At 42.6% G+C, this 14,646-nt stretch overlaps 1 protein-coding gene across 2 annotated transcripts in view; it reads left to right on the top strand.

The window, feature by feature from the left end:
- Window positions 1-2,147: 2,147 nt before the first annotated feature.
- The window catches only part of SANBR (SANT and BTB domain regulator of CSR), a 32,205-nt gene continuing 19,706 nt past the window's right edge, over window positions 2,148-14,646 (top strand). For both annotated transcript variants that reach the window (XM_063123794.1, XM_063123792.1), the window contains exons 1-4: window positions 2,148-2,368; window positions 6,043-6,229; window positions 8,029-8,122; window positions 13,348-13,586. In XM_063123794.1, coding sequence (XP_062979864.1) covers window positions 2,165-2,368; window positions 6,043-6,229; window positions 8,029-8,122; window positions 13,348-13,586 — 724 coding nt within the window. In that variant the 5' untranslated portion in view covers window positions 2,148-2,164. The remainder of the gene's footprint in view (window positions 2,369-6,042; window positions 6,230-8,028; window positions 8,123-13,347; window positions 13,587-14,646) is intronic.

Here is a 14,646-nt window from a genome sequence, read left to right as displayed (position 1 = left end):
GCAGTACTGTATTTCAGTTTATTATTTATTTAGTATGTATGGTACAAGAGGCTGGTCCCTGCCCTGAGGAACTTACAACCTAAAATTTTCCATGGAAACACAGAGGAAGGTGAGGCAAGGATTTAGAGGGAAGCAATATGGTGCTGCTTCAGTTGTACATGCTTAGGCTTAGTTACAGTCTGAGTTGCAGAAAGGCATTTCCAAGTCAAATCAACTTTTTAAGTTCAGTTGTCAATTATGGTTAGCAGGATCAGCCTTTTGTTGCCAGCTGCAAAATTATAGAAACCCTCTGAAAGGAATAACTTGCCTGTTTGCCTCGGTCCCAAGGCTTTCACAGTCTTGACCTGTGTGTGGCAAAAGCACCTAAGCCGTCAGCATGCTCCAAGAGCTTGGCTTCTCTAGCCATATTGTAACTCACAAAGACTGCAGATTTTCTTAAGAGTCATGAGCTGGATAGGAGAGAAACATTTGGTAGAGGCTAAAAGATTGTCAACTTCTTACTTCTCCAATATTATCTCCCTCCATTTAATTAGCTGGGCAGAATTATAGGCCCCTTCCACCTCTACTATTCTATGATCCTAATTAAATCTAGAGTTGCCAATTGTAGAAGTCAATGATTCAGTTTGACACTGAATGCTTTTATTACTGTCAGGTAAAATAAAATCCAAACTGTACAGCTGACTTTGTTGTATCCTGGAACTGGAATTAATCACCCATACACAGTTTTCCCCCTTCCTGAATCTCAGATGTTTGCTTTCTGTTGTGATTCATTATTTAAGAAATGTGAGACTATAAATAGCAATGCATAGCAGTTTCCTACAGAGCAGCAATTTTCTCTCCTTCCAGTTTAGATGTCAAAGTATGTTGAGACTAGCATTGTGTTTTGTATAAGTTAAGTCTTAACACTTGTACAAATGAGCTTTAAGGCAGCGGGGTGAGTGGGGGGAAGTATCTATTATCTGAATAGGACAGTGGCTATTAAAACTGTTACGGAGTTTTATGAGCACGCTCATTTCTTATGGATTGAAGGTAATACCTAGCAGCCCTGAACAATGCTCCAAATGAACTGGGAGTATATCCTAAACACTTCTCTGCATTGTGCATGGGTTCCATGACAGCTGTGAAGTGGTTTCTTGTCAGACCATTTGATAGTTATTTATTAATTATTCAGATTTATATACTGCTTTCCACGAAAGTATCAAAACGGTGAACATAAAATACGATGGCATAAAAACAACTATAAATATAGCAATAAAAACAGCACAATACAACCAATCAGCAATAAAACCACACATACTATTGTGTGCTACAAACAATAGCTGGCTGGCTGGGTAATACTTCAGGGAAAGCTTGTGTAAAGAGATGAGTTTTAAAAAGACATCTAAATGTCAGAAAGGTTCTGTGAAGGCTGAAAGTTTGAAAACACTCCAGTGCCTTTTTTTAAAAATGTAATGAATGAAACTGATTATTTCAATTTAATTGTACCTTTCCTTTTTTTTCTTTTCGTTGGAAGCTTGTGTTAAATTCCAATGCTTGACCTTATTATTCTTTGGGTTACCTTCCCCACCACAGTTAAACTGCTCAATAAGCTGGATTCACTGCCTGCTGCCATATCAATATCACTTATTTTAAATCCTGCTATTCTATGTTCTGCATGCTATAGCCTTTGGCTTGAGTAGTTGGTTTAATTAATATAGGTCTAATTTATGTTGCCAGGCTGATGTGGTAGATGCCCCAAAGCACTTTCTGTGGGCTGTGTTTACAGCCAGAACTGCCTAGTTATTGGAGAGGGGAGGAAATAGCAGTGTGATGGGGATTTCCACTGTGTTTGGAGCTTTCACGAAGGTGGGTCATGGGGGAGCCCAAGGCACCTCCATTAACACAGTTGCAGCAATCGTGAGTTGGCTGAAGCATCCTTGAGCCACAGTTGCTCTCTTGGAGGACCTGATTAACACTTATAATTCCTGCTTTTAAGAGTGTCTTCACTTCTACTATTCTCTGTATATTCATCAGCAAGGCAAATATTACAAACACTACACGCAGTCTCCAGTGCTTTCTCATGCAAAAGACGCTAAACTCCTAGTGCTTCCCCTAGATCTTCTCTCTGCTCAGAAAGTGTGTAACAATATGAATTGATGGGAGTGAACTAAAGTTCTTTTAGGTGATGTGTGTATTGCTACCCTTTTCATGTATTTTCCTTTCTAGTGCCAAAAAAAAAATGAGCCGTGGATATTCAGAAAACAATAACTTCCCATACGACAATAACCAGATGGTTTTGGATATGATACTCTGCTCTTTATTTGGGGTCCCTCAACCCATCAACTGGGACAGTGTGGCAAGGCTGGTTCCAGGCTATTCATCCAGAGAGGTATGGTGGTGTTTTTCCCAAGTTTGGGAGGGGGGAAATGACTGCTAAACAATGCAAGTTGGGCAGGGTCCCTACTAATTACCTTCAATCTCTCATCTTTTTACCTTACATTGATGGTTTGCAAAAAAAACCTTTCAGGTAGAACTATAATTGCCCAGTGCCCTTGTACCGCTACACCAACATATAGACTTTTTTTTTCTGGAACTTTTAGTTTAAGGTAGGAGAAGAGGAGTCTCTGGTTTATTGTTAGGATATCAAACATACATCCAGTTCCCAAAGGCTTTTTGTTACATTTATGTAATAAAATGATGCAATAATTAACACTAGCAATAAAAAAAGATAGAAAATAAGACCAAGGCAGTAAAGTTAAAACAAGCATCTATGTACAATCAGAAACCCAGATACTGCTCAGAAAATCCTCTTGCTATCTAACAGCATCTTCATACATGACGTTCTTTGAGATTTTGAACCTCACATTGCTTTTATATTTGTACATGAATGATGTGAAGAATCAAACGTATATCGTGCCCAGTGTAGAATTTACATTTCACCTTAGGAACTTCGTTTTAATGTAATATTATAATGCAAAGTGAACCAATCTGCAGCCGGAACCACTCTCCCTGATTATGGTGCTCCCTTCCCATATGACTCAAACCTAGCAAATGTAGAAAAATAGATGAAGGATAGCGAGAGAGAGAGAGAGAGAGATGGTAGAAAGAGAAAGATGACTACAAAAAGATACCCAGAAATGAAAAGCAAATATATATGGATTCAAGGGGCTCTTAAGAATTTAGACCAGGTACCACTGAATTTAGTGCTAAGTTTTATGCTTTATTAAATAATTCTTTGACTGCCAGGTCCAGAAGCTCTTCTATATATGCTTTGATTTGTGGTGGGGACAATATCTTCGGTTGCAGAAGAATGAAACTTGAAAAACAAAGTTGATTTTAAGCCTTGTGTGTGATTGAGGCACTTTATAAGTGGTGTTGTTGTTAACTTGTTTTGACCCCTCTACAGAACAGCCCTCCACACCTTCTAAGCTTCTGTCATGATTCCCAGTGGGAAAGCTTGCACAGAGGCAGAGCCATCATCCACTGTGACATCACTTGGTTGCCCTGCCCCCTTTTGCATTGTTTGTTTATGGAGTGATGGAAAGTCATGTTCTAGAAGTATGGCCCAAGTGCTGAAAACATACAGAGCTTTTTCTTACTCATGTGCCTGGCTAGCAACACTGGAGGAAAGTTTTGGTCAAATTAGTTTTGCTGCCCTAGCTATACTCTCACTGAAGGTGGGTACCCAAGCCACCTCTCAGCTTGAGAATATATTGACTATGGTAATAATACTGCTTAGGCACATGAGGTCCCAGTTCCCGCCCTTAGCCCTTCTATAGCTGCTGCCTTTTTCCTTCCCAGCTGCCTCTTAGGACACATGAGAGAAAGAAAAAGAGACATTTGTGCCTCATAGAAACTTTGAAACAAAGAGATTCTCTGCCCTGGTGCTACAGCCTACTGAAGATGTGTCATCTCTGTACGTTAGGGCAGAGATAGGCAGAATATAGATTTTCAGATGTTTTGGATTTCAACTCCCAGCATTTCTGACCATTGGCCATGCTGGCAAGGAATTATGGGAGTTGGTATCCAAAACATCTGAAGATCTACCTTCTGTCCACCCCCTGTGTTGGGGTGCTGGGAAAGAGGAGCAGCATGGAAGGATTATTTTACTTTATATACTCTTCGACAAGCTCTCAAGTAGTTGTAGGAGACAGTGAACCACTAATTAAGCCTTTTTCTGACTTAGTATAGCTAGGATGTAGTCAAGCTTCAGTTTACAACTTCATAGTAAGGCCTCTTACATACAAACTGCTTATTTAAAATTCTCACCATGGGATGATAGTGGAGCCTTAGCTCAGGGGTAGAACATGTGCTTTGCATGTAGACGGTTCAGCCACCAAGTATCTCATGTTAAAAGAAGTGGTGGTTGCAGGACTGGGAGAAACCTCTGCTTCAGCTTTTGGAGAGCCACTGAGAGTCAGAGGAGACATTACTGGACTAGAGGGCGAGTGGTCTGAGGAGATAAGACACCTCCTCTACGGGCTCATCTACACCAAGCAGGATATTCCACTATGAAAGTGATATGAAAGCAGTATATAAAAGGCAGGAGCCATTCTACTGCTTTATAGTGGTATTGAAGTACACTGACAACTGCTGCGGCCCATTGATATATCGCTTTCATACCACTTTCATAATCATAGAATCATAGAATAGCAGAGTTGGAAGGGGCCTACAAGGCCATCGAGTCCAACCCCCTGCTCAATGCAGGAATCCACCCTAAAGCATCCCTGACAAATGGTTGTCCAGCTGCCTCTTGAATGTCTCTAGTGTGGGCTCTCCCACAACCTCCCTAGGTAACTGATTCCATTGTCGTACTGCTCTAACAGTCAGGAAGTTTTTCCTGATGTCCAGCCGGGATCTGGCTTCCTTTAACTTGAGCCCGTTATTTCGTGTCCTGCACTCTGGGAGGATCAAGAAGAGATCCTGGCCCTCCCCTGTGTGACAACCTTTTAAGTATTTGAAGAGTGCTATCATGTCTCCCCTCAATCTTCTCTTCTCCAGGCTAAACATGCCCAGTTCTTTCAGTCTCTCTTCATAGGGCTTTGTTTCCAGACCCCTGATCATCCTGGTTGCCCTCCTCTGAACACACTCCAGCTTGTCTGCGTCCTTCTTGAATTGTGGAGCCCAGAACTGGACGCAGTACTCTAGATGAGACCTTACCAGGGCTGAATAGAGAGGAACCAGTACCTCACGTGATTTGGAAGCTCTACTTCTATTAATGCAGCCCAAAATAGCATTGGCCTTTCTTGCAGCCATATCGCACTGTTGGCTCATATTCAGCTTGCGATCTACAACAATTCCAAGATCCTTCTCATTTGTAGTATTGCTGAGCCAAGTATCCCCCATCTTGTAACTGTGCCTTTGGTTTCTATTTCCTAAATGTAGAACTTGGCATTTATCCCTATGAAATTTCATTCTGTTGTTTTCAGCCCAGCACTCCAGCCGATCAAGATCACTTTGAAGTTTGTTTCTGTCTTCCAGGGTATTAGCTATCCCACCCAATTTTGTGTCATCTGCAAATTTGATAAGCGTTCCCTGCACCTCCTCGTCCAAATCATTAATAAAAATGTTGAAGAGCACTGGGCCCAGGACTGAGCCCTGCGGATATAATGTTATATCCTGCTTGGTGTAGATGTGTCAATGGGCCACAACAGTTGTCAGTGAACTTTAGTACCATTATAAAACAGTAGTGTGGCTCCTGCCTTTTATATACCGCTTTCATTCCACTTTCAGAGTGGAATATCCTGCTTGGTGTAGATGAGCCCTGGATCACCTTGGCTGCAGGCGGATATGCTAGCACAAATGTTTTTGATTGGAATTCCACCTTCAAGAAAACAAAATATCGTTTCAGGAAAAATCGAAAAAGCTTTCAAATTTCTGACCCACCTGTATTACTTGGGAGCCAGTTTCAGTGCTTAGTCACCAACCTTGTATAAGGTTGAAAGTCATTTTTCAGATTTCCAGAACCCAACCTCAGCGTCCTGAGTAAACCTGCAGTTTCTTCCAGCCTCCCTTCCAGCAAGAACTATAACTGAAAATTCCTCATCTGATATCTTTTGACAGTGTGCAAAAAGGTTTGATGAACTGAAAAGCAGTGGAAGCTCTCCAGTGGATAACCAGTACAATTCACTAATGGCCAGCGGCGGGAGCCCTGTGGAAACACTAGCTAGTTATATCAAATCATCGCTTCTTGATGCTCAGGAAGAGTTACAAGAACCTCCTAGTGAAAAAGATGCAATTTCTGTAAATGGTACGTTTTCGTAACGGTTGTTCTGCTGCGTTCATAGCATCACATATGCCATATTTTTTATTGGTCTGCAAATTTAGATTGCTTTTTCAATAGCTGTCAATTCACTTTCAAGGTCTAATTTATGTGGTTGCTTTTTTAAAAAAAAAGATAGTCATGGAATAGAACAAAGAGTGTCTGTAGTGCCATAACAATGGCTGAGCTTTTTCTGTTTATGAAACTTGCCTACAAAAGCTCAAACTATATCAGCCTTCAGATATGTTGGACTACAACTTCCACTGCCCCTGGCTAGGATGGCAAATGACTTGCCTGGGGATGGTGGGAGTTATAGTTCCAACATATCTGGAGTCCACCAGTTTGAGGAAGGCTTCCCTGAATAATATAACCACCAGATAAATATGCTGAGTGTCTAAAGTTCCACAAAAACCAGTTACTGAACCAATACTGGGAGACAAGGCTCAGTGTTAAAGCACATGCTTTGCATGGAGAAGATATCAGGTTCAGCCTGTAGTGAAAGGATCTCAAGCAAGGCTGGGAAAGACCTCTGCCTGAGACCATATCTGGGTAGACTATGGTAGACGTTGAGTACTGTGCAAGGCACTGTTTCTGACCAACCGAGGCCATGTACAAAGTGTTGGTTGTTTTATATGGTATTGAACCGCTGGTAGTGAATCCTTGCCATGAACAATATTTGCATCAGCTTAGGAGAAGGTAAGGACAAGCCAGAGATGGACAATAGCACAAGTGAGAGAATTGGCTGTTGAGAGAAGGCAGAGCTGCAAGTGGTGTAAGTAAAAATCACACAAGGGTGGGATGCATGTGAGATATACATGGCACAGCTTGTAGGAGAAAAGGTTTTGGGCAACATTGGGAGCATGCATCAGGGGCTGCGCGGGGCTGAGGAGGAGAAAGTAATGATCTCCCACAGTTAATTGATAAAGTAGCTGGTGAAAGGAGGGCTTGTGTGTATTAGAATTTCCAGGCCAAAAGCTTGGCTGTGGGCCTCTAGTTGGGATGCTAATGCCCAATACAGATGCAGAATGGCCTCTGGCGTTCTTGGGTTGATTTGATTTGTTTGCTTTTATCTTGTTGAGAACCTAAAGTTCTTGGATTTTGTCTCTACTCAGTCCTGTCAGAAATCTACCATTACTTTTCTGGAACTGGAAGTATTTTTTTTATTTTTATTTTGTTCTTAATGGGAAAGGAAGCACAAATTGGCACTATCCCAGTGAATGTTTTAAGAGAATGTCCACAACCCAGGAACATATATCCTCTGCCTTTGGTACTGTCAGTGCAGGAGGTAGTGCTGTGTGTGGTAGGGGGTAGAGATAGCCATCAGGCTGTACTGCGTTTTAGTTGATGTGTTTCCTGTTGGCTAGACGTCAGAGGCTGTGTGTGTGTGTGGGGGGGGAGAGTTATGAAATGCAGAGGCCCTTTCTCACCCTCCAATCGAGAAGATAGTGCAATAAAAAATAAGCAGCACAGAGCTAGTGAGACAGTTTTACACATAGCCATGATGATTTTGCTCCTTCCTTTTTTGTATGAGTGGACAAGCCCTCTGTGACTGAAAAGATTTAGCCCCTCACTTTCTCCATGTTTCCACCTGGCTGGATTGGTCTTTAAAACAGGACTTCAACTGAAGGAATATGAGAAGTGTCCCACCTAGTAGTGAACTGGACCAGTCCCCTTGCCACTTTTATCGCCCTTGCCTCTGGGCATGGGGCCACCACTTACCAAGACATGTATGAGAAGACCATCTCAACATTATGTCCTAATGCTTTTTCTCCCCGCTTGTATTTAAGGAAGGCCAAGTGTAGCTTCCACAAGGAATTGCTCTTCAGAAAGTGAGAAATGCCCTGCACATAAAGGTGGAGAAAATGCTGATGAAACACAAGGGTAGGAGGATGGCTGTTTCCTTTCAGGAAAGCTAGATAAACCTGAGTCTGTGAGATCTGTTTGTTTTTGTACCTTTACACTTGGCTTATATCGCTGTATTTTGTGGGATTTCTGTTGTGGGGGGGGTTATGTGTAATATTCTATAAATTCTTTTATAAAAGAATTTATATTTATGAGTAATTATTTTATTAACAATCACTTTTTTAAAAAAAAAATAGACACACAGAATAATTAAAGTGATAACACTTTCACAGGTCCAAAGAACATGTTCAGGCCTAGAATAATCCCAGTCGTTAAAGCTTGCAGCTCCTGCCCTAGAAGTATAATTGAATCCATTTCTCGATATATTCATGTCTTTAAGTTTTCCATATTTCTTCTGCTTTCTAATCATTCAGTTGAAATGACTGCTACTGCAGCCTAGAGATAGATGCAGAGAGAGAACTGTTTAGTCCTGACTGGCTGGAGCTGGGCTCCTCTGGGTGGCTTTGGCCTCTGGAAGTTCGGGGGTGGGGGCAATAATTCTGTATCGCTTTTCCCCATTAAATAAGGGCAACTTTTACTTCGTTTGACATGGATAATAGTTGTATCAGTGCGGGGAAGTGTATAAACTACAACATCAGGAATACCCATGCTATAATATTTCCTCTCGTCTCTTCCCTTCCCTGCCCAGTGAACATGTTTCCAAGCTTTTTGCAAATTTGGTGAAAAGCTGTGGTCATTGCTGTCAAATCTTCTACTTCTGTCCTGCTATAATTTCCATAGTAAATCCTGAAAATGCCTACTCGTCTCCCCATACATTATTATCAGTTTGCTTGTAGAGATGGTGAGGCTGCCAACAGGCCCACCTCTGCTCTCCCCTTCCTACACATAGTTTGCCTGCTAAGAATCAGGGGTTCTGTGGCAGCCAGGTTCTAATGTAGAATGTGTTTCTTGCTTGAAAATCATTGTTGCAGAGCTTGCAGAAGGCCGAGAGCTCTCACAAGGCAGCCTGATCAAGCGAATTCTGCCAAGTGTGAGGGTTCTAGTGCATGCGCACACAGACAAACTTTTCCCATTCACTTAAATAGAAAGGGAAACTTTGCATGAACATCTTGATGTCTATGTCTAAATGCTCCCTTCCTCTCCCCCCCCCCATCACAACACCACTGCATGTGTGGACCATAAAGTGTATGAGATTATGTACTAGGATTTATGAACCACATAGTTTTACTTTGACTGTAACCCTAAGAGGTAGACCATAAACCTCTTGTGCTGTGTCTTCACTAGAACCTTACACTGACCCAGAGTGGTGTAGTGTTGGACTAGGAATGAGGAGACACAGATTCAGATCTTCACTCACCCATAAAGCTCGCAGAGTGACTGCCACAAAGTGTCCATCTTTCATTCTGACTTACCTCACAGGGTTGTTGTGAGGATAAATTAGGGGCAGGGGGAAGAATAATATACTGTACATCCCCGTGAGCATCTTGGAGGAAAATTAGTAGGGGATAAATGTGATAAAATATATCCAATATCGGAGGAAACAAAACCCCAGAATACACATCCAGCTCATTCTTCTTAATGCAGGTGTGGTTTTATTCATAGTTCCTCTTTGATCATTAACTGAGGGCAGTTCTGTGAGAACGTAGTTGAAAGTTCACAAGATGAAGTAATAGCTAAAAGTAGTACCTAAAATACTCTTAATTGATATGTAGCCTGTTTGCACTTGTGTAACAGGGTTATGTGTACTCCACTAAACCTTGCCCTGCCAGTTCTGCATATGCATAGCACATTTGCTTAAAATCACATTCTGTATTACTTTTGCTAGGCCTGGGGAAAGTTATGGGGCTACGTAGAACACCAAGACCCTTCAGCCACTCACCCCTCTGGTTTTAGAGGTGTCAGCAGGCATCACTACACACTTTTATTTATGAGCTTTATATCCTGATTTATCACAGAATAAATGGTTTACAATAAATTCAAAACAAAAAGAAATAAATCAGTGTTTTCAGACCATAAGGGTTGGAAATGTATTTCTAAAATTATGAATGAAAGAAGACTTAAGGCCAAACTAGATGTGATACAGCAGATATGTGGAACAGTCTCCCAACTGTTTGGTTTTAATTAAAAGTAGCTGCAGGAGCTACTTTTAATTAATTACTTTTAGTTTGAGTGGAGGACTGATAGTTGAGGGGCAGATTTACGCCTTCCCTCTGGTTTCTTGCTCAGAATCATGCCTTTTCAGCAGCGTATCCACCCAGAGTGAGTAGAAAAGCTTCTGGACAAGGGGGATTTTGAGCAGGAATATGGCTGAAAAGGAGTTAAGCGGCCCCCTTACAGGGATTTTTGCCAGGATATACATAATTAGTGCCAGAGAACAGGGCTTCTGAGCTCCGGAGATCTGGCCTCTGAGAAATGTGTATATCAGGGGCACATCTACACGGACTCTTTACACCGATGTAAATGCGCAGATTTGCATTTTAGGACACATGACGCAGCCATCCATTTGCCACAGCGGCGGCTTTTACCTGTGATAATGTGCACATTCTCATTTCCAATTTACCGTGACTTTTAGGTAAATGTCTGAGTTTGCACCACCTTGGTTATGTGTCGTTGCGGGAGTTAAATCACATTTTAACACGTGTGCATAGCTTTGAGGGTGCCCAGGGCAAACGGGGTGTGTGTATGTGTGCGTGCGCCTTCCTCCTCTCGGCTGCAGCTAGCTTGCATGCACACCCACCCACCCACCCACTGAGCAACCATGCTCAGCAGCAGCCAGGCCATGGGGATGAGCGGGCGGCACGCAACAGTGGACCCGCAGCGTCCCTAACCCCTGGGCAGCAGCCAGAGCAGGAGCGGTGGAAGCAGAATAGCACGGGAGCTCCCGGTATGGCGGTGGAACCTAGCTGGCCATCAATGCTGTCACAACTAGGGCTGTGTATCAGCCCCTGAACTGTTTCGGGTTGTTCAGACCCTCCCTCGAACCGCTCCGGATCCAGAGTGAGATCCGAAGGGTCAGATCGAGATTTGCTCCCCATTTTGCCCCACTTACTTGCCTCTGCAGCGGGCGGCACAGGTAGGTAAGTGGGGAAGGGGGAACAAAATGGGGGGCGAATAAGCCCCCCTTCATCCTCAGCCACACGGACCGCGGCGGTGGCGGGCGGCAGAGCCAGGTAAGCCCCCCCTCCCCCCTTAGCTGGCTCCGATGCCATCGCTGCACAGACTCCGTTGTCATCGGGTAAGCCCCCCTCCCCCCCCCCACTTACCTGCGTTCAGAGCTCCAAATTGAGGCGAAGCGATTAGCTTCGCCTCAATCCGCAGCTCCCCTGACCCCATTCAGATCCGCCCTTAGTGGATGCGGATCAGGTTGCTCCGCTCCCTATTCGGGGATTGGAATTGGAGCGGAGCACAGCCCTAGTCACAACTCGGCGGTTTTGCACAGGAGGAATGGCCACCCAAGGAAGAAGAAAAAAAGAAAGTGGGGTTAAAGTGCCGGGTTGGGGTGAGTGCTTGGACACACAGGAGAGCATTTCCTAAACTGCTCCCCCTCCCAGGATTTGGCTTTGTCTGTCCTGGAAGCAAAGGTGTTCCTGAGCATTGGCAGAACGCTCGGCAGGGAATTCTTCTGCACCGCCCTCTTCGGCTTCCTTAATTGGGAAATGGGCGTGAGACTCGGCAACATTGCATTAATATTGGCTGGACATGCCATTTTTGCACCCAAATTAATTGATTATTAACCACCATCCTCTTATATTGCTAAGTAGAAAGTGTGCAGCATCAAGAACACTATAAAAAAAATCAGGATATAAATCGCCGTTGCTGTTGCAGTGTGACCCTCGTTGCCTACATTCGGATCAGCTATAATACGGGTTAAATTTAAATGACAAGCAATTCCGCTGTCGTATAGACAAGGGCCTGGTCTATGCTTGCATTGTTTCTCAATAGGTAGACCGGACAATGTCTTTCCACCTGCTGCTGAAAACCCTCAGTTCTTTCTCTGGCTCCCTTCAACCACTCTAGCCCTTAATTGCATTACTGCTATAAAAAAAATCTACCATGCCGAGGAGACTGAGTAATAACACTGGACTACACTACAGGGTTGCCATACTCTATTCTAAGTCCCAACTCCCACCCCCAAAGAAGCCCAGGTTAAACACTGGGCTACTTTGAAGGGCTGGTATAACCCACGCATTCTCAGCCACAGCCTTGCTCCTTGCAATATGGGTATAATAATGGACTTCATCTGCTCTGGCATTGTCAGGATAACTATTTTTTAATGTTTATAAACTTGAGGAAAGCCACATTGTTTTGGTATAAAATAAGACCTGAGTTCATGACTCCCGTCTTTGGTACTACCTTTTGTTTTGGGGTAAATATACTGCTCAATCACAGCTACACTAAAATTGTGGATTTCTGAATGGTTTTCTATGAGGCAATAATCATTTTTCCATTGGGAAGAACAAAAAAAGTGGCATAATGAATTGGGAAGTTTCTTCTCCAGACAATTGGTGTGTCGAACATTGTCTTTGGCTTCATTCGTTGGCTAAAACATTGAAAGGTGGGAGCAGGCTAGTTTACTCACAAAATGATTGGGCAGAATATTTCCTTCTCATTTTGCCTTGCATGTTAGGTTCTACAAGGGACATACTTTATATATAAAAAGCTAGGAGTTATGGCTTATCTGGGGGCCAGCTTTCCCTCTCCTCTGCTCAGAACTGCAGCTCCGCTCAGTTGCTTTTAATTAAAAACAAAACAGTTGGGAAATAATTGCACACATCTAGTTTGACCTTAACGTTTTCTGTGCTTCTGCAGTATCTCTTGATCAATACTCCCATCTTGCAATGGGAAGAGAGTACAAAGCTGTGAGTTAGTGGACTGTTGAAAACTTTCTTCCTAAATTGAGTTTATTGATAAGTTGAGTCTTGGAGGATTTTCCAGATCATCTAGCCTACAAGGTTATACATGCCCCACTATTCAGCTTGCTTTTTTCACATTTTGATTTTCTTAACCATATTTACACACCCAAATCTTAGTTACAGCTTTAAAATTCATGTAAGTGTCTCATGAAAATATACTCTAAACTATGTGTGTCTGTGTGTGTGTGTTGAACGTATATTTTTTCATATGCATAAAAATTGCACCAACCTTAAAACTGAGGGATAATATCTTCGGAAATCAGTCTAATATTCCTGTTGATAAGCTATAATAATGTTCCTCCCTCTGGTTTTTTTTCTTCTCAAATCAAGGCCAAATATGGTGATCCATGTGTGTGATGAAGCAAAAAATCTGAAGGAAGATTTTGTTTGTCCACGCGATCTGTTGGTTTCTGAAATGAAGTACTTTGCTGAATATCTATCAGTGGATGCCCAACGCTGGGAAGAAGTGGACATTTCAGTTCACTGTGACGTTCACATCTTTAACTGGTTGATAAGATATGTTAAAAGGAACACTAAGGAGTATGAGGTGCATGAAATACCTACCTTAGGTAAAAGAAAATCTATTCCTTTTTGCTCCAGGTTCATTTTCCGAAAAGCCTTCCTTCTACTTCAGACTAAAAAAAAACATACCCTATATGTAAAATTGGTTTGGAAGGTAATTTCTCTGCCCTGTTCTGTTTTAGATGATAAAAGCCCAGTCTATAATAGCTGGAGAAACTGAAGCTGGCTGGGAAGTTCAGTGACACGCATTCACTAGTCATTGACATAGGGCTCAGGGCTCATCTACACCAAGCAGGATATTCCACTATGGAAGCGGTATGAAAGTGGTATATAAAAGGCAGGAGCCACATTGCTGCTTTGTAGCGGTATTGAAGTGCACTGACAACTGTTGGGGCCCATTGACACATACCGTATACCACTTCCATACCACATTCATAATGTTATAGCCTGCTTGGTGTAGATATGTCATGGGCCCCAACAGTTGTCAGTGCATTTCAGTGCCACTATACAGCAGTAGTGTAGATCCTGCAGTGCACTTCAATATTGCTATAAAGCAGTAGTGTGTCTCTTGCCTTTTATATACCGCTTTCATAGTGGAATATCCTGCTTGGTGTAGACGAGCCCATAGTGCCAGAGTAGCACTGACTGATCTCTTAACCATGCTTAGGTAATTGGGAGCAACTGGCAGGTTCCCACTTCACCTCCTTCCCTCTCATGGATGAATTCCTCCCTTCCCTTTTCAGAAATAACTGTGGATTACAGCTAACCATGGTTCCTAAGTGTATTTAGGAGATTTGCTCCTAACCATGGTTATCTCAGAAAAGGGAAATGAGGGTGTGTGGGGGGGGATTTGACAGAAAAGAAGGGAGAGTGAGCTCATAACATATGAGTTCCTAGCATGATCCTAATCTCCTAATGGGGAGCTTTATGCCTGCACCTGGTCATTATGAAAAAGATAGAAGATACTAGATACTGCTTTAGCTTTCAAACTAGAAAATTTAGAGAAGAGTGGCAAAGTTTAGGGAATAAAAGTCTAGAAATGGGCCCATTTAGAGGAGAGAATATGTCATACATGGTTGTCATTGTCTTTAAATCCTGAAAGACTGG

This window comes from Elgaria multicarinata, chromosome 4 (genome assembly GCF_023053635.1).
Source record: "Elgaria multicarinata webbii isolate HBS135686 ecotype San Diego chromosome 4, rElgMul1.1.pri, whole genome shotgun sequence".
Taxonomy (NCBI): domain Eukaryota; kingdom Metazoa; phylum Chordata; class Lepidosauria; order Squamata; family Anguidae; genus Elgaria; species Elgaria multicarinata.
The sequence above is the reverse complement of the archived record's forward strand: the minus strand, read 5'-3'. Positions and strand labels throughout refer to the sequence as shown.